General features: G+C 39.6%; 1 protein-coding gene across 1 annotated transcript in view; it reads right to left on the minus strand.

Moving 5' to 3' along the window:
- Positions 1 to 20160, minus strand: part of mrpl13 (mitochondrial ribosomal protein L13) — a 79044-nt gene that overhangs the window by 53337 nt on the left and 5547 nt on the right. The window contains exon 2 of the mRNA XM_039736486.1: positions 6479 to 6602. Coding sequence (XP_039592420.1) covers positions 6479 to 6602 — 124 coding nt within the window. The remainder of the gene's footprint in view (positions 1 to 6478; positions 6603 to 20160) is intronic.

Below are 20160 nucleotides of genomic sequence, written 5' to 3' on the forward strand. Positions count from 1 at the left end.
GTTTCGCTGTGTAAAGAGTTGAGCTCTTTTGTGTTTATCTTTGTGCATAGTCAAGCCCTTCATTATGGCTCCAAAACGATCTGCTACTGCTTCAGGGGCTGTGCCCAAGCGCAAACGGAAGATGTTAACGATTGCCGAAAAGGTAAACGTTTTGGATTTGTTGAAGGCTACGATTCTTTTTATTTAAAAAGTAGGAAAGGAATATAAGATCTACGGCCGCAGTGTCCTTTTAACCAGGGTGCAAAACGAGTTGTAAGTGGATGTAATAAGGCAGTAGTCTGGATGGAATCCGCTTTAGGGATTTGGATTGAGGACTGCCAGAAGAAGAACAACGGCAGTGCTACACAATCGCCTGAAGTGGCTCCTTTGGAAAAACTGTAACGCTCTCCTTTGTTGTGCAGTAAAATTAAACTCATTGTTATCGGACAAGTCATCGTGTCATTGTTGGTGAGTAACCATAATTAATTTTCTACTTACAGTACTTAGTACATGTACATACGTTTATTGTCACTGTACACACATTTACTGTATACTATTTTTCTTGCATTGTACGTGTTTACTGCTGGTGGCCTGTCTATTGTAATGGCTGTAACATATGTGATATCGGAGACGCTCGATATCTTTAAAATAATATTTAGGTTTTACTGTATATAAACAGTGTGTTTATATACATAATTTCAATGAATCTTACCTAATATCTAAGAGAATACAAAGGGATTATGCTGTATAACTCTGCGTGGAATATTTAGAAACAGTGTGGGAGAGTTTATAAGGGCTTAAAATATATAAAAATAACCATACAAACATATGGTTTCTACTTCGCAAATTTTCACCTATCGTGGGGGGATCTGGAATGCAACCCCCGCGATCGAGGAGGGATTACTGTATTACATATTAACTAAAACTCCTCAATGATATAAGATATGCTTCCCGCGCAGGGCTTGATTGTTTGCTTTTCTCTCTCTCTCACCCTCTCTGACATTCTCTGCGCCTGACGGAGGGGGTGTGAGCAGAGGGGCTGTTTGCACAGAGGATACGGATGCTAAAAGCACTTATTGATTTTTTGATTGTTTGCTTTTATCTCGCTCTCTCTGACATTCTCTGCTCCTGACGGCGCTCCTCTGAAGAGAAGATAAGTTTGCATTCTTTTAATTGTGAGAAAGAACTGTCATCTCTGTCTTGTTATGGAACACAGTTTAAACTTTTGACTAAAGGGTGTTATTTCATGTCTAGAGGGCTCTAATAATGATAACAGTGTGGGAGAGTTTATAAGGGCTTAAAATACAGTATATAAAAATAACCATACAAACATATGGTTTCTACTTCGCGGATTTTCATCTATCGCGGGGGGTTCTGGAACGCAACCCCCGCGATCGAGGAGGGATTACTGTACTAATAATTGACAAAATGCTGATGTGAAGTGTATATAATGTGTGAAGACTGAAGTTCAAATATTAAATATCAAAAAAGGTATAACAAAACAAGTGTGCTTTTATTCAAGAATATAACCAAAGAAAAAGAAATTATTCAATTTACATGTTACTGTCAATGAGTAAAAATCGAAGCTCAAATATCAATTGACAGGAAGTCGACTGTCTGCTTGGCTGGTGTGGAGGTAAGAGCTGCTGCTATGTAAGCAAAAGGTTGCGAGTTTGAACCTGTGCTCACCTCATTTTGTTTCAATTTAAATATAAATGTTCATACTATAATGTGTACCTTGGTTCCCCCCCCCCTCCCCAATTTAGAAATTTCACTGAAAAAGGATGAACACACTAACTGGGTAACAGGGGTCTGCAAGAAGCTGGTGGGTCACTTCCCTCACAGCTGGAAGGCTGAAAGTTCTATGGAAAAAGCCAAGAAATAACTATCTACCATTACATTCCCTCATATCAGAATGTCAAACAAGATGGGGTTCCAGACAGATGATGATCGGCAGGATACTAGAGCAGCAAAAATCTTTATCTCAGGTCCTGTCTGCAGACAAGAAGGTGCAACATCTAATTCCAACCTGGCAAGATATAGATGTCTTGGAGGCTATGAACATGTCACTAGGTCCACTTCTGGACTACAGATGCACTTTCTGGAGAAGACTGTGTTAGTCTCACCAATGTGAAGCCAGTTCTTCAATGTTACTAATGCAAGAGAAAGACGCAGACTTTCTAAAAAAAAAAAGTTGAAAAGTGAGATGTTGTGTGAGATATATAAAGCTGAAGCTACTCAGAAGCTGCTAGATGTGGCATTTTGTTTGGACCAACGAGTCAAAATGGACTTTATCAGTGAAGAAAGCAAGAATGCCAGGAACCTCAAGCTGAAGCACTGAAGTTCAGCCCACATTTGCTGACATGTCCCAAGCAAAGAAAAGCCAAGAGGTCCTTGGGACATACACAATTTCAAGCATAGGCACAATTGCTGCATCAAAGGCCCTGAAGGAGTATAAATCGAGAGGGTAGCCACTGTTTAAATGGTAAGGTAGAAATTAAAGAACATAAACAGTACAGCTTGTATACAACTTATTCATGATTTCACCAAAGTTGAACTTCTTTCCTCACTCTAGCAGTCTATGAGCCAATCTAGTTTTGTTTTAGTTTTTGTGTTAGTTTTTCAGGTTTATGATCTATATTTTCTGAAAACATACAATGAAGTGCATGATCTCAAATATCTTAACTACAAGGTCATCCTTGTCATCAACTACAAGGAGCCAATCCCAGCCAACACGGGGCGCAAGGCAGGAAACAAACCCTGGGCAGGGCACACACACTAGGGACAATTTAGGATCGCCAATGCACCTAAACTTGCATATCTTGGACTGTGGAAGGAAACCGGAGTACCCGGAGAACATGCAAACTCCATGCAGGGACGACCCGGGAAGCGAACCCTGGTCTACTAACTGCAAGGCAGCAGCACTACCCACTGCGCCTACGTGATGCCCTGATCTCAAATATGATTTACTTAATTCAAGGCCCTTCTTTAGTAGGCCAGTGCCTCTCAAGATGTCAAAAGTGTGAACTAAAAACTACAACTATTCTAATTTTACCATTAATTCTATTTTGTTTTAGTTGCTTTGCCACCAATTGTCTTTTTAATATTTAACTATACTTATATTTTTATTGCAATTAAAATTATATTTTTACTGCTAGTTCTGGCTTTATTCTTAGCTTTCATGAACCCTAATAACCCTGTACTATTCACTGATCACTAACTGTTATTCAACAGCAATATAAGGAATTGTAGTTTTAATGTACACTTCAGATAAGTAATAATATCTCAACAATGACTAAAAAATCAAAGATAAAATTTTCTGGAGATATTCATGACATTATAAGCTAGCTTTAGTAAAAAATGGACCAATTTTAAAATATAGGCATTTTGGTATTCAATTTTTTTTCCTTTTTATTAATTTTATTGCATTCCATACAAATCAATCAAGTTTTTACAAAAAGAAAAATTGAGTTAAGAACAAATCAATCCCCACCCCTAAGAGAGAGAGCAAGCCAAACGGCATGAAATTTAAGACCTGTAAACATACCTAAATTAATAAATTCTCTGTGCTTTATGAGATTATTTTAAAATATTACTGATTAGATACTGCCATGTTTTGAAAAAAGTCTGTACGGATCCTCTAACTGAGTATTTGATTTTTTCCAGTTTTAAATAGTATAACACATCAGTTTCTCACTGACTTAAAAGGAGAGTTTGGGTTCTTCCAGTTTATCAGAATAAGTCTGCGTGCCAAAAGTGCAGTTTGTCTTTCTCCACCTTAAACCCCTCTGGAAGAACCCCAAACACAGCTGTTAATGGGTTAGGAGGGATTGTGAGACCAAGGCTGTCTGAAAGGTAATTAAAAAGTTTCATCTAGAATGATGTTAATTTGGTGCAGGCCCAGAACATGTGATTAAGTGAGGCTGGAACTAGTTTGCAGCATTCGCTGGTTGGATCATGCCCTGGAAACATTTTGGAGAGTTTTAGTCGAGGCAGATGTACTCAATATATAATTTTGAGTTGTATAATTGTATGCTTTGCGCATATGGAGCTCGAGTGAATTCTCTGCATTGCTACTTTCCACTCCTTTTCTGATATATTAATTGAGAGATCTTTTTCCCAGTGACCTCTTGGATCCTTGAAAGGGAGGGATTGTAAAATGATTTTATATATTTTAGAGATGGTGTCTAAGTCCTTGAGATTGAGCAATATTTTTTCCAGCATGGATGTTGGTGCAAAATGAGAAAAATCTGGAAGGTTCTGATTAACAAAGTTCCTGATTTGAAGATAGTGAAAGAAATGTGTAGCTGGAATGTTAAATTTGGAATGTAATTGTTCATAGGATGCAAAGATGTTGTCTATATAAAGATCTCTAAGCAAGTTAATTCCAAATTTTTTCCAGATATTAAAAACTGCATGTTTGCAAAGGTTGAAAGAGGTGGTTCTCTTGCAGAGGTGCCACAGATAGAAGCTTCTCCGTCTTAAAATGCTTTCTACATTGGTTCAAGATTCTAAGTGAGTGGAGCACAATTGGGTTATTAGTGTATTGCCGATAACGTGTGTTTATTGGAGCACAGAGCAAGGAATACAAAGAAGTACTGCAGGATTTTACTTCTATTGCAGACCAAGCCTGTATATGTTCTTCTATTTGTGTCTCGGTTCTTATTATCTGTATATTTGCTGCCCAGTAATAAAACTGGAAGTTAGGTAGAGCCATGCCGCCTTCTGCCTTTGTAGGGTCGCTCTTCGGATGTGTGGATGTTTTGAATTCCAAATAAATGAGGTTATTGTTGAATCTAATTGCTTAAAGAATGATTTATTAATGTATATTGGAATGTTTTGAAATAAAAAAGGAGCTTAAGAAGAATATTCATCTTAACAGTGTTAATTCTTCCAGCTAGTGTGAGATGAATGGTATTCAATTTTTTTTAATATTATTATAACTCATAACATGGTAATCTTTCATTTTGTTCATTTTGGGGATAGGAAAGCATTAACACAAAATATTGAGTTGGAAAAGACCTTTAAAACGATGATAGAACTATTTCTGTGCAACTTACTTTTAGTAAGTTTTTTACTTTTTAGTCAATGTCATAATCACGCCCAGCATCATTAAGTTCACACTTTGTTAGTTTAAATCTCCCTTAATATTGATCCAAGACACATTCAATTTCAGTTCCATGGTTTACTCATATGACCAAAATCAGCATGCCAAGCTTGGTTAAAATCTGTGACCCTGAGGTCCAAAAGTGTAATGATTTGACATGGAATTACCCATTTGGTTTAAAAATTCTATTTATTTTTTTAAGTTGTATTTTTGAAAATCACTTGGGACTGGTGTATATCCGCTATTGTATTTTTATAATTGTGTTTAAAATATGTTTACTATTTTGCTTTTTGCCAAAAAAAGTTTAATTTTGAAATAAAATGTTTAACGGCATATAATGAAGCTTTCTTACTCCTTAGTTTAATGCTCTGTTTTTAACCAGGAGTACAGAGACATAGCTTCCTGTAACCTTCTTTATCCCTTCTTCACAACATCCTGTTTCCCTAACAGATAGGTAGTGTTGGGCAAATGAAGCTTCATGAAGCATTTGCTGTATTTTCTGACTCCACTAAACATGCAGGTTATATAGCATTAGAGATAAAGAGAGGAAGGTCACACAGGCAAAAGATTTTAAGAGTAATTTTTCATTTTTTAAATTCAATTTATTTTCTATACAGCACATAACTCACCTTCCTAGATCACTTCAACCATTCTAGAATGATTTATTCTTTGAAAATGGAGCTATTCACATCATCTGGTGAAAATTCCTGGACTTTTTAATATTGCAATATATAGTGCAGAAAAAAAATGCAATGTCAGTTTTTTCCAGTGCTACTGCAAATCACATATTTTAGTAATGAAAGTGAAAAGACAACATGAAAACATATGATTTATTAGGAAAAATCAACATCCTTAAACAACTTTGAATTATAGCATGCATAAGAGTCTACATAAACACACTAATGATTCTCTTAATATAATTTCACACATTAAAGTTCTTACATGTCACCTCTTAATGTCTGTTGAGTTAAAATTGAGATATTAAATTCCTTTAACCTTTCTTCACTATGTCCTATAATATATATAACTGCTCTTCTCTGGATATCTCTAGTGCTATTGTTTTGTTGTTTGTTTTTGTTGTTTTTATTTTTTAAAAGAGATCGTTAGTGCTCATAGTGCTTCAGTGAGATCTCATAAGTGCACTGCATAGCCTTAGAATAAACTCCATGGTGCATTAAATTGTGGTATGTCACTGCTCATCTTCCTGATTTGTTAAAAAAAAAAAAACTTAAATTCTGCATTTTACTGAAAAAGCAGCACACTTTACACTTAGCAAAAGACAAAATTAAATGATATTAAACATTTCAAGAACTTCAGATTGACGTTAACACATCATGTTTCATGTATGATATATAATAATAACAAGGCAGTAACAAGCAGGTGTTTACTTACTTAGTGCATGATATATAGGCTTATGTTTTCCTTGCAGATGCACTGAACAAATGGAAGCAATTTTTCCTGGGGGCTGCATTGTAGCATCAATCACATACCAAGATCTGCAAAAAGTGGCCCATTGCTGGAAAACAAAAAACATAAGGCTTTATCATATGTTTACTTCTACTACATTGTTTATTTAAGTCAAGGCCAAAGACTCTTTTCTTGACCAAAGTGAAATCTTCTTGAAGTTGTTGGTGCAACTGCTAAAACGGTCCCAACAAACTGTAACTTTCTACACTCTGTCCATGAACAAAAAAAAAAAAAAGAGCAGAGTGTTTACCAAACATTTTCTCAAACTGCTTAAGCTGAAAAGAAATTAATTTGTGTAACTTTACTGCTTTTAAATACCTGGCTGTAATTGTTAACCCTAACTCTATTAGTAGCAATTAACTGACCACCAAAATATACTGCCTTGTTTTTTTGTTGAATTCTCAGATCTGCTATCTATGATAAAGACTGAATAAAATGGGCTTTTAATAGTTGTTAATTTTATCTTCCATTTGGATAAACCTGATAACCCATAAACAAGAATTTTTAGAACTTCTTGTTTCTTTTATTCTTAATCAGTATGTCATTCAGTAAAGTAAAAAAGCTCACACTATCTTACATATAGCAATATCAAAGAGAATTAATATACAACAAATTGAAGATGTTGCTATCCTCAATCATTACTGTACTTTCTTTAACACATCTCTCCATTCCTAAGTTAAATGAAGAATGCGGTTACAAAAGACGTTACTTTGATAAAGATGGTGTCATCAAGTTGTCTGAAATTTTAAGGAGTCAGTCAGAACCACTGCTCTCTTTTAAAACAATGGCAATGTACACCGCGTTCCAAATTATTATGCAAATTGTATTTAAGTGTCATAAAGATGAAATATTCTGCTTTTCAATTAAACTCATTGATGGTATTGTGTCTCAGGGCTCTTTTGATCACTGAAATCAATCTCGGACACCTGTGATAATTAGTTTGCCAGGTGAGCTCAATTAAAGGAAAAACTACTAAAGATGATGTTCCACATTATTAAGCAGACCATCATTTTCAAGCAATATGGGAAAGAAAAAGGATCTCTCTGCTGCTGAAAAGCGTGAAATAATTGAATGCCTTGGACAAGGTATGAAAACCTTAGATATTTCACGAAAACTTAAGCGTAATCATCGTAAGATTTGTGGCTGACTCAGAGGCACACACAGGTTCGTGCAAATAAAGGCAAAATGAGGAAGGTTTCTGCCAGACAAATACGTGGACAAAATTGTTGGTACCCTTCAGTCAATGAAAGAAAAACTCAAAATGGTCACAGAAATAACTTTAATCTGACAAAAGTAATAATAAATAAAAATTCTTTGAAATTTAACCAATGAAAGTCAGACATTGATTTTCAACCATGCTTCAACAGAATTATTTAAAAAAATAAACTCATGAAAAAGGCCTGGACAAAAATGATGGTACCCCTAGAAAAGACTGAAAATAATGTGACCAAAGGGACATGTTAATCCAAGGTGTGCCCACTAATTAGCATCACAGGTGTCTACAATCTTGTAATCAGTCAGTGGACCTATATATAGGGCTCCAGGTAGTCACTGTGTTGTTTGGTGACATGGTGTGTACCACACTCAACATGGACCAGAGGAAGCGAAGGAAAGAGTTGTCTCAGGAGATTAGATAGAAAATTATAGACAAGCATGTCAAAGGTAAAGGCTATAAGACCATCTCGAAGCAGCTTGATGTTCCTGTGACTACAGTTGCACATATTATTCAGAAATTTAAGATCCATGGGACTGTAGCCAACCTCCCTGGACGTGGCCGCAGGAGGAAAATTGATGACAAATCAAAGAGATGGATAATACGAATGGTAACAAAAGAGCCCAGAAAAACTTCTAAAGAGATCCAAGGTGAACTTCAAGCTCAAGGAACATCAGTATCAGATCGCACCATCCGTCGTTGTTTGAGCCAAAGTGGACTTCATGGGAGACGACCAAGGAGGACACCATTGTTGAAAACAAATCATAAAAAAGCAAGACTGGAATTTGCCAAACTACATGTGGACAAGCCACAAAGATTCTGGGAGAATGTCCTATGGACAGATGAGACAAAAATTGAACTTTTTGCCAAGGCACATCAGCTCTATGTTCACAGATGGAAAAATGAAGCATATCAAGAAAAGAACACTGTCCCTTCTGTGAAACATGGAGGAGGCTCTGTTATGTTCTGGGGCTGCTTTGCTGCATCTGGCACAGGGTGTCTTGAATCTGTGCAGGGTACAATGAAATCTCAAGACTATCAAGGGATTCTAGAGAGAAATGTGCTGGCCAGTGTCAGAAAGCTTGGTCTCAGTCGCAGGTCATGGGTCTTGCAACAGGACAATGACCCAAAACACACAGCTAAAAACACCCAAGAATGGCTAAGAGGAAAACATTGGACTATTCTAAAGTGGCCTTCTATGAGCCCTGACCTCAATCCTATTGAGCATCTTTGGAAAGAGCTGAAACATGCCGTCTGGAAAAGGCACCCTTCAAACCTGAGACAACTGGAGCAGTTTGCTCATGAGTTTATTTTTTTAAATAATTCTGTTGAAGCATGGTTGAAAATCAATGTCTGACTTTCAATGGTTAAATTTCATAGAATTTTTATTTATTATTACTTTTGTCAGATTAAAGTTATTTCTGTGACCATTTTGAGTTTTTCTTTCATTGACTGAAGGGTACCAACAATTTTGTCCACGTGTGTACATCGGATTAAGAGAGCAGCTGCTAAAATGCCATTACAAAGCAGCAAACAGGTATTTGAAGCTGCTGGTGCCTCTGGAGTCCTGCGAACATCAAGGAGCAGGATCCTCCAGAGAATTGCAGTTATGCATAAACCTTCTATTCGGCCACCCCTAACCAATGCTTACAAGCAGAAACGGCTGCAGTGGGCCCAGAACTACATGAAGACTAATTTTCAAACAGTCTTATTTACAGATGAGTGCCATGCAACCCTGGATGGTCCAGATGGATGGAGTGGTGGATGGCTGGTGGACGGCCACCATGTCCCAACAAGGTTGTGACGTTAGCAAGGAGGTGGCAGAGTCATGTTTTGGGCCGGAATCATGGGGAGAGAGCTGGCTGGCCCCTTTAGGGTCCCTCAAGGTGTGAAAATGACCTCTAAAAAATATGTGGAGTTTCTGACTGACCACTTTCTTCCATGGTACAAAAAGAAGAACAGTGCTTTCCGTAACAAAATCATATTCACGTATGACAATGCACCATCTCATGCTGCAAGGAATACCTCTGCCTCATTGACTCTCTTTAATGGATTTAGAAAATGGGCGGGCCTATATAATGTAGCCTTAAATTGGTCCGAGTCTTATTTAACTGGTAGAAGCTTCAATGTAAACCTTGATGACTGTATATCAGAAACACAAAAACACTGAATATGGTATCCCGCAAGAATCAGTCCTAGGCCAGTTAACTGTTCTCATTTTACATTATCTTAAAACACAATTTAAATTATCACAGCTATGCAGATGAGACACAGCTGTATTTATCCATACTCCTAGATAACCCAAAGGCACTAGACCAGGGGTGCCCAATGTGTCGATCGCGATTGACTGGTATATCGCAAAGGTAGTGCAGGTAGATCGCGTTGAATTCCAAAAAAATTTTTTTGTAAATGTTAGTCTATCATATATCCTCCCTATGGCATTTGCCACTTGATTGACATACAGGACGGCAAGTCTGAGATCTCTTTTCTTCTAACACACTGGTCATCCCGCACGCACGATCAAACGCGCGAGCTACTGTAAAACTCTGGCTGTGATCTAGTTAGCCTTCCAATTTATATCGACTAAAGACGGGATTTAAAAAAAAATTTGTTTGGGGAGGGTATGGGCTGGATGTGGAATTGGAAGAGGATTTTTTTCTCACTATGTCAGAATCAAAGTGCATTTGTCTGATCTGTCAATCTATCATTGCTATTCCAAAGAAGGAAAATGTGGAAAGGCACCTTCGAACTGTTCATAAAAACTACGAAATGGACTTCCTTCTGAAAAGCGATCTGAGAAAGAGAAAGGAGAGGGAACTAAAATCGCAGTTAATCGGACAGCCGTCATTTTTCACTCGGCTGAATTCAAAAGCTCTTTGACTGCATTATTTGGCTCTACTTATTTATGCGAGTCAGCCTTTTCCCAGATGAAGATTATTAAATCCAAATACTGTAGTGACCATAAATGTATTGAATTGTAATTGTGCCATAAATGTTATTTAGTTATGCAAGGTACAACAGCATATATTTTATGTATAAAGTATACTCAGTATCTATACTAATAAAAAGCAAAGCCCTCACTGATTGACTCACTCACTCATCACTAATTCTCCATCTTCCCGTGTAGTTTGAAGGCTGAAATTTGGCAGGCTCATTCCTTACAGGTTACTTACAAAAGTTAAACAGGTTTCATTTCAAAATTCTACGCGTAATGGTCATAACGGTCGACAACGTCCACCATGTTAAACTTTCTTATTTATGGAGCCATCTTCACAAAATTTGGTAGGCGGCTTCCCTGCGCTAACCGAAACCGATGTACGTGCTTATTTCGGTGTTATGACGCCATTGTCGGCTGCCATATTGAACTTTCCAACGGTCTGTGTTGCTCTCACTGACTCACTGATCACTAATTCTCCAACTTCCTGTGTAGGTAGAAGGCTGAAATTTGGCAGGCTCATTCCTTACAGCTTACTTACATAAGTTAAGCAGGTTTCATTTAGTAATTCTACACGTAACGGTGATAACGGTCGACAACATCCACCATGTTAAACTTTCTTATTTACGGCCCCTTCATATTTGGTAGGTGGCTTCCCTGCGTGAACCGAAACCGATGTACGTACTTATTACAGTGGTATGACGCCACTGTCGGCTGCCATATTGAACTTTCCAATGGTCTTTGTTGCCTATGGGCCCATCTTCAAGAAATTTGATACGTGGGTTCCCAACGCTAACTGAATCCTACTTACGTACATATATACGTCTATAGCCTGCAGCTCGGTTGCTGTGTGAGGCGGTGTTGGGTCCTCCATCCCCACGCCTCCCACGTTGTTGGCTGTCTGCCTATATAAGGCCGTCCGTTGCTCCGGTCTCTTTATTCCCTTCCTTGCTTCGCCACTGTATTCACGTCTCCCTGCTGATAACCGCAGCCTTTTTATTTAATCCACGGCTTCTCCACCGTTTTATTCTTTGTTTATTACAATTATAGTTATTGTATGAGTATTTTAGACTTAGTTTACATTGTTCAGGTACCCATTTCCTTTATCGTTCCAACTGTACCCCCATTAACATGTCTATCGAGGCAATTACCATCAATCAAACTACTGTCACTTACCGAGTGGTTTCCATGACCGGAGATGGTCCCTGCCTTTTCCATTCTCTGTGTTACATATTGCACGGCCATATCAGGCTCACCCTTGATATCCAGAGGAACATTGTGTTTTATGTATTGAATGACTGGGACAGGTTCAAGGTGTGGACTGATGATGGTACAGAAGATAATTATACTACACAGGAGCACTATAAGAGTGAAATGCTTAAGCCCTTAACCTATGGTTCTGCGTGTGAGTTGATGGCTGCCACTGAATTGTTCAGTTGTTGCTTTCAAGTGTACAGAAATGGTAAAATATTTTACACCTTTGGACAACCGCCAATGCCTCTTAAACATCGTAGATTCACAGGTGACGATCGATGAAACCGGTTGCATGCTTACAACGCTTGACAGTTGCTGATTCTCACTTCAACACAAGTCCAGCAAATACTAACGTAATTGAAACAAGCCACGAAACACAAACCGATTATGACAGCAGCAATCCAAGCTGTGAGATTTGAGGCAAGATTGCTTTTCACACGGCCAACTGTACGTTGCGTGCTCAAGAGTAAGCTCAGCGCACAGCTTGGTCATATTACAACCGGAGGGCCGAACTGACAACGTGGCATACAAAGAGATCCTTAACTTAACAAATAATTATTGGTATATTTTCCCTCAGTTTAAAAAGGTTTACTTTTCTTCTTAATAAAAATTTTAAGGCAGTACCTCGCCACTTTTGCTAGTATTATATATAATTTTTAATGTAGGTAGATCATTTCGACCTGGTCATTTTAAAAGTAGCTCGCAAGCCGAAAAAGTGTGGGCACCCCTGCACTAGACTGTATGGCAGATCACCTAAAGAGCATTATGAAGTGGGTAAGTTGTAATTTTCTAAAATAAAATAAGAGTAAAACATATAAGAAGAAGTGGTGAGACTGCTTTTTAGGTTCTATGCGCCAAAATTATGGAATAATCAAACTATATTTATACACCAGGCTGGCAAGTTAGAGAGTTTAAATCACATCTTAAAACTTACTTAACTAATCCAACTTTTCTGTGAAATGTATAACAAATGTAATCAAACAGGTTTGGTTTTTTGTTTTCTCTTCTCAATATCCAGTGATGGCTCTGTGCCATTATTATCTTCACCAAACTCCCTAAGGCTTGTGGAAAGAGGAAAAATTCATGGCTCCTGTCCTTGATGCTATTTGCACATTTTTGTATTTTATATATACATACCATAGAATATTTAGTGGGGTCTTTGTGGGCTTTTGGTCATGGAACCACATATGGTTTTTTTCTGCACTAGAGGTTTTTTTTTTTTTAACCTTTCCCCACAGACCTTGGGCCACATGTATAAATGGTATGTACACACAAAAACGTTGTGTATGCCCATTTCCATGTTCACATTGAGATATATAAAAACTAAACTTGGCGTAAAGCTACGCTGCATACACGTTTCTCCTCAGTTTTATAAATAGGCAGCACCAATCGTCAAAGCAGTGCTATAAATTCTGTGTGGTTTCCCTTTCTTTTTTATATTCACATCCATGATGAAGCTTTATCAAATACACTGAAATTTATTGCATATCGATTACAAATTTAAGGCACTTGATTGTAATCATTCTGTAACAATATAATGGTACACAGAATGGCCAAACTATTCCACCTGCCATGGCTGCTTTAGCATTGTTAGAAGACATCACAAACAGAAAAATTAGAGAATGAATATTTACAGATCATACTAATTTCTTCCCCCATGATAAGGACTGGCTTTTAAATTGACATGGTTTCCAAGAGCTGTTCTTTTTGAGCTGTGTGCTGTTAGAATACTAGGATGTATACTTGGCATCATTTTTATCATGAAATGCATTAAGGTATGTATATTACATTTTACACATAAATTGTTAACTTCATTTAAATAATATTTACAGTTAATAATGAAACATGTGGGGGCATAATGGAAGCACTGCTGCCTTGCAGCAAGGCGTTCACATCCCAGGTGTTCCCCGCCTGGAGTTTTTATTTTTTCCTAGTGGGTTTCCTTGGCATGCTTCGGTTTCCTTCCAAAGGCATGCAGGTTAGGGGATTAGGGGATCTCAACTGAAACCCTCCACCTGCGTCCTTGACCCAATACCAACAAGGTTTTTCAAATTAGTATCAGGCGTGCTAATTGACAATATTCTTGACATAGTAAATTCGTCATTAGATACAGGGGTCTTCCCAGACTGTCTTAAGACTGCTGTAGTTAAACCCCTGCTCAAGAAAAATAATCTTGACCCCTCTGCTTTTGAAAATTTTAGACCCATCTCTAACCTGCCCTTCTTAAGTAAAATTCTAGAGAAGGCAGTCATTATGCAGCTAAATGACCACCTCAATAAACATGCTATTCTTGATAAATTTCAGTCAGGTTTCAGAACAAATCACAGCACAGAAACTGCACTCATTAAAGTAGTAAATGACTTCCGGGTAAATGCAGAGGCCATTTATCTGTTCTCATCCTCTTAGATCTGAGTGCCACATTTGACACCATTGATCACAATATTCTTAGAAATCACCTTAGTCAAAGGGTGGGCCTCTCTGGCAGTGTCTTAAATTAGTTTGAATCCTACCTGGCAGGTAGAAAATTCTTTGTGAGTTGTGGTAATCACATCTCAAAGACACATGATATCCAATATGGTGTTCCACAAGGCTCTATCCTGGGTCCGCTGCTGTTCTCAATCTACATGCTTCCGTTAGGTCAGATTATCTCAGGTTACAACGTGAGCTACCACAGCTATGCTGATGACACACAGCTGGTACTTATCAATAGCACCTGATGACTCCGACTCTCTCGATTCACTAACACAATGTCTTACTGGTATTTCTGAATGGATGAATAGTAATTTTCTCAAACTAAATAAAGAGAAAACTGAAATTTTAGTAATTGGCAATAATGGATTCAATGAGGTTATCAGAAATAAACATGATGCATTAGGATTAAAAGTTAAGATGGAAGTAAAAAACTTAGGGGTAACTGTTGTCTGTAATCTGAATTTTAAATCGCATATTCATCAGACCACTAGGACAGCATTTTTTCACTTAAGAAACATAGCAAAAGTTAGACCACTTATATCACTGAAAGATGCTGAGAAATTAATTCACGCTTTTGTTTTCAGTAGACTAGATTACTGTAACGCACTCCTCTCAGGACTACCCAAATAAGACATAAATCACTTGCAACGAGTGCAGAATGCAGCTGCTAGAATCCTAACTAGGAAAAGAAAATCTGAACACATTTCTCCAGTTTTGATGTCACTACACTGATTGCCTGTTTCATTCAGGATTGACTTTAAAAAACTGCTTATGGTTTATAAAGCCTTAAATAATCTCACTCCATCTTATATATCGGAATGACTGACACCCTATATTCCAAATCGTAACCTTAGATCCTCAAATGAGTGTCTCCTTAGAATTCCAAAAGCTAAACTTAAAAAAAGTGGTGAGGCGGCCTTCTGCTGTTATGCACCTAAAATCTGGAATAGCCTGCCAATAGGAATTCGCCAGGCTAATACAGTAGAGCACTTTAAAAAACTGCTGAAAACACATTACTTTAACATGGCTTTCTCCTAACTTTACTTTAACTTAATACTGATACTTTGTATGTTCAATTCATCATAATAACTATTCATAGTGGCTCCAAAATCTGTACTGACCCCAACTCTCTCTTCTGTTTCTTTTTCCGGTTTCTTTGTGGTGGCCGGCCACCACCACCTACTCAAAGCATCATTATGCTCCAACATTGATGGACTGAAAGCCAGAAGTCTACGTGACCACCACCCTTGAGTCCTTCCATGAGAACCCTAAATACAAAAAGGACTGTTTGATTTATGTTCGGTAGATTGCCCCGAGGGGACTGGGCGGTCTCTTGGTTTGGAATCCTACAGATTTTAATTTTTTTCTCCAGCCTCTGGAGGTTTTTTTTTTTTCTGTCCACCCTGGCCATCGGACCTTACTTATTCTTATTAATTAATGTTGACTTATTTTTATTTTTTATTGTGTCTTCTATTTTTCTATTCTTCATTTTGTAAAGCACTTTGAGCTACATTTTTTTGTATGAAAATGTGCTATACTGTATAAATAAATGTTGTTGTAATAAATAAATAAATAATAAATAATAGATATTACAGAGATTATCAGTGTATGATAATAGTTGTTTAAGACATTTGTAAACAATGACAGGTCAGAATGTTTCACAGCAGGAGGAAAAAAAAAAGAACAGCGAATCAACATCAAATTTCTCACAAATTTTCTTTTTCCATAAAGCAGTTTCATACTACGTATTCACCCGATTTAGCTCCCTGTGATTTTTACTTGTTCCCGAAGATCAAAAGTAAACATATTTTTCTTTAATGGATAAAGTGAAGGATCATTGGGGTACGCAAACCCCTCCACCATGATAAGGTAGGGGTTCGAGGAAGGGGTAACCCAAGGCAAACTGGTCCTAGGTGAGGAATGAATGCAACAAAGAGTGGTTCAGTAAACCTCCCATGAAGAATAAAAACTTTGGACGGTGTTTTCCCTCGCCCGGACACGGGTCACCGGGATCCCCCTCTGGAGCCAGGTCTGGTGGTGGTGCTCAATGGCGAAGAAGCAACATGGGTCCCCCTTCCCTAGGGCCCACCACCTTTCGGAGGGGCCAAGGAGGTCGGATGCAGTGAGAGTTGGGTGGTGGCTGAAGGTGGGGACCTTTGCGGTCCGATCCTCGGCTATAGAAGCTGGCTCTTGGGACGTGGAATGTCACCTCTCTGAAGGGGAAGGAGCCTGAGCTAGTGCACAAGGGCGAGAGGTTCCGGCTAGACATAGCCGGACTCACCTCGATGCACAGCTTAGACTCTGGAACCAATCTCCTTGAGAGGGGCTGGACTCTCTACCACTCTGGAGTTGCCCCCGGTGAGTGGCGCAGAGCAGGTGTGGGCATACTTATTACCCCCGACTTGGAGCCTGTTCATTGGGGTTTACCCCAGTAGACAAGAGGGTAGCCTCCCTCCGCCTTCGTGGGGGGACGGATCCTAACGGTTTGTATGTATGCGCCAAACAGCAGTTTGGAGTACCCACCCTTTTTGGAGTGCCTGGAGGGGGTGCTAGAGGGCATACCTTCTCGGAACCCCCTTGTTTTGCTGGGAGACTTCAATGCTCATGTGGGCAATGACAGTGAGACCTGGGGCCTCATGCATAAACGGTGCGTACATACAGAAATGTTGAGTAAGAAAGTTTCCATGTTTAAATCACGATGTATAAAACCTACATTTGGCATAAAGCCACGCACTTTTTCACAGTACCTCATACCTTGTCATACGCAAGTTCTCCGCTCGGTTTTGCGGACTGGCGGCACCCAGCATCAAAGCACTGCTATTGTTCCTGTGTGGTTACTCTTTATTTTCCTGACATGGCTTTATAAATGCATTGAAACTAACTGCATATTGTTGATTTGTGTAATGCATCTGATTGTAATTAACTTGTAACAATATAATGGTCCAGGGAATAGTCATAGTATTCCAAATACCATAACTGCTTTAGCGTTGTTACTCTCTCTGCACCATCTTCTTCTTCTTTCAGCTGCTCCCTTTAACACTAGAATTACCAGAGCCTACGTCCCACCTTAAATCGCTTCTTAAAACCGTTCTCACCTCTCCGCCAGCGTCTTTTGTTAATCTAAATGTGCTGATAAAAGAAAAGCTGCAAGTAGCCGGCTATTCCATCCCCCCACCAACTTAGAACGTGCACAAACTTCTCCCAGCTCATGCCTTGATTGATTTTCTGGGAGTGAAGTGGAGTTTTAGAGTGGAAATAATAGATCGTTGTTTGGAACACACGCATTTCTACAGTAATCTGTGTAAACACATTGTTAAAACAGAAATGTTTTTTATATTCTAGTAGTAGATAGTTTATGCCTACATTTTGCCATATAATGTATGAAGCCTGAAGTCCAAATATCAAACAAATACTTTCACAGAAGGTACAAATCTAACACAACAATTGCGCTTTTATTCAAAAATATAACTGCAGAAACAAAAAGCCGCCTTAACGAGGCAGTCATAATAAATAGGTATCAATGTCGCTTGTTTAAACCAACAAATAGTATGCCTATCCTTTGCCTCCACTTGGTATTCGCTGAAATTCTTATATTTTCCCCCGCGCTTTTCACAGAAGGCTGAGCTTAAGCGATTTATATTGATTTGCATATTCATAGAGGTGTAATTCTGGGAGGAGTTGGGGGCGGGACAGAAGGTACGTGCACGAGCGTTACTTTTCACTCTGACCGGGATTTATGGAGTGGAATAACGTGGAAGTTGGAGTACGCACAGATTCCTGCATCTAGATTTTTCTGTGCGTAAGCACATTTCGGCTTTTGTGTTTACGTCATGTTATAGTGAGAATTCTACGCATGGCGTTATGCATGAGGCCCCTGGAAGGGCAAGATTGGAAGGAATGGCGCCCCTGATCTGAACCTGAGCTGTGTTTTGTTGTTGGACTTCTGTGCTCGTCACGGATTGTCCATAACGAATACTATGTTCAAGCATTGGGGTGTTCATATGTGCACCTGGCACCAGGACACCTTAGGCTTCAGTTCAATGATTTGAACTTTGTGGTTGTGTCGTTGGACTTGTGGCCACGTCTTAGACACTCGAGTGAAGAGAGGGGTGGAGCTGTCAACTGATCACCACCTGGTGGTGGGGGAGGATGCCGGTCAGACCTGGTAGGCCCAAACGTGTCATGAGGGTCTCCTGGGAAAGTCTGGCAGAGTGTCCTGTCAGAAGTAGCTTCAACTCCCACCTCCGACAGAACTTCAACCACGTCCCGAGGGAGGTGGGGGACATTGAGTCCGAATGGGCCATGTTCCATGCCTCTATTGTTGAGGTAGCTGACCGGATCTGTGGCCGTAAGGTGGTCGGTGCCTATTGTGGCAGCAATCCCTGAACCTGTTGGTGGACACCGGCAGTTAGGGATGCCGTCAAGCTGAAGGAGTCCTACAGGACCTTTCTGTCCTGTGGGACTCTGAAGGGAGCTAATAGGTACCGGCAGGCCAAGCGGAATGTGGCTTCGGCTTCCAGATGGCTTTGAGGAGATTCTGGTCCACCATCCGGCGTCTCAGGAGGGGAAGACAGTGCAGTGTCAACACTGTATATGGTGGGGATGGTGCACTGCTGACCTCGACTCGGAACGTTGTGGGTCGGTAGGGGTACTTCAAAGACCTCCTTAATCCCACTAACATGCCTCCCAATGAGGACGCAGAGCCTGGGGACTCAGAGGTGGGCTCCCCCATCTCTGGGAATGAGGTCACCGAGGTGGTCAAAAAACTCCTTGGTGGCAGGGCCCCAGGGGAGAATGAGATACGCCCGGAGTTCCTCAAGGCTCTGGATGTTGTAGGACTGTCTTGGTTGACACGCCTCTGCAACATTGCATGGACATCACAAATACAAGCGGCTGAAATGAGTTTCCTCCGCAGGGTGTCTGGGCTTTCCTTTAAAGATTGGGTGAGAAGCTCAGTCATCCAGGAGGGGCTCAGAGTACAGCCACTGCTCCTCCGCATTTAGAGGAGTCAGATGAGGTGGATCGGGCATCTGATGAGGATGCCTCCTGGATGCCTCCCTGGTGAGGTGTTCTGGGCATGTCTAACCAGGAGGCAGCCCCAGGAAGACCCAGGACACGCTGGAGGGACTATGTCTCTCGGCTGGCCTGGGAATGCCTCGGGATTCCCCCGGAAAAGCTAGAAGAAGTGGCCGAGGAGAGGGAAGTCTGAGCATCTCTGCTCAAGCTGCTGCCTCCGTGACCCGATCTCGGATAAGCGGAAGAGGATGGATGGATGGATAAAGTGAAGACAGAAACGGCAAACCTGTTGAAGAGCTTGAAGCAAAAAGACTTCCAGCACTGTTTCAATCAATGGAAGATATGTATGAAGCGGTGTAGAGATTGGAAGGGGACGTACATAGAAGGTGACAATGTTCAGAATGCTGTAATTCATCAATAAATATTTTTTTTAATTAATCCGGTTATTTTCGTGTCTCACATCGTACATTTTGTTGTTGTTCATTAAGGATTATTATGTTTATGTCTTCTTTAGATTATAATTGTGGTTATATAAGGGATGTTTTTCACTAACCATTTCCTAACTTACACCACGTTCCATTTGCCTCAGATGTTGGACATCGAAGCTGGGAAGTTGACCGGGTTCCAGTAAAACATTTGGAAAACCAATATGAACGTGTCCAGGAAAACCTTCTCTGCGCTTGCTCCATCCAAATAAATAGCAGGTGATACACAAAA

This window comes from Polypterus senegalus, chromosome 15 (assembly GCF_016835505.1).
Source record: "Polypterus senegalus isolate Bchr_013 chromosome 15, ASM1683550v1, whole genome shotgun sequence".
In the NCBI taxonomy this organism is placed as follows: Eukaryota; Metazoa; Chordata; class Cladistia; order Polypteriformes; family Polypteridae; genus Polypterus; species Polypterus senegalus.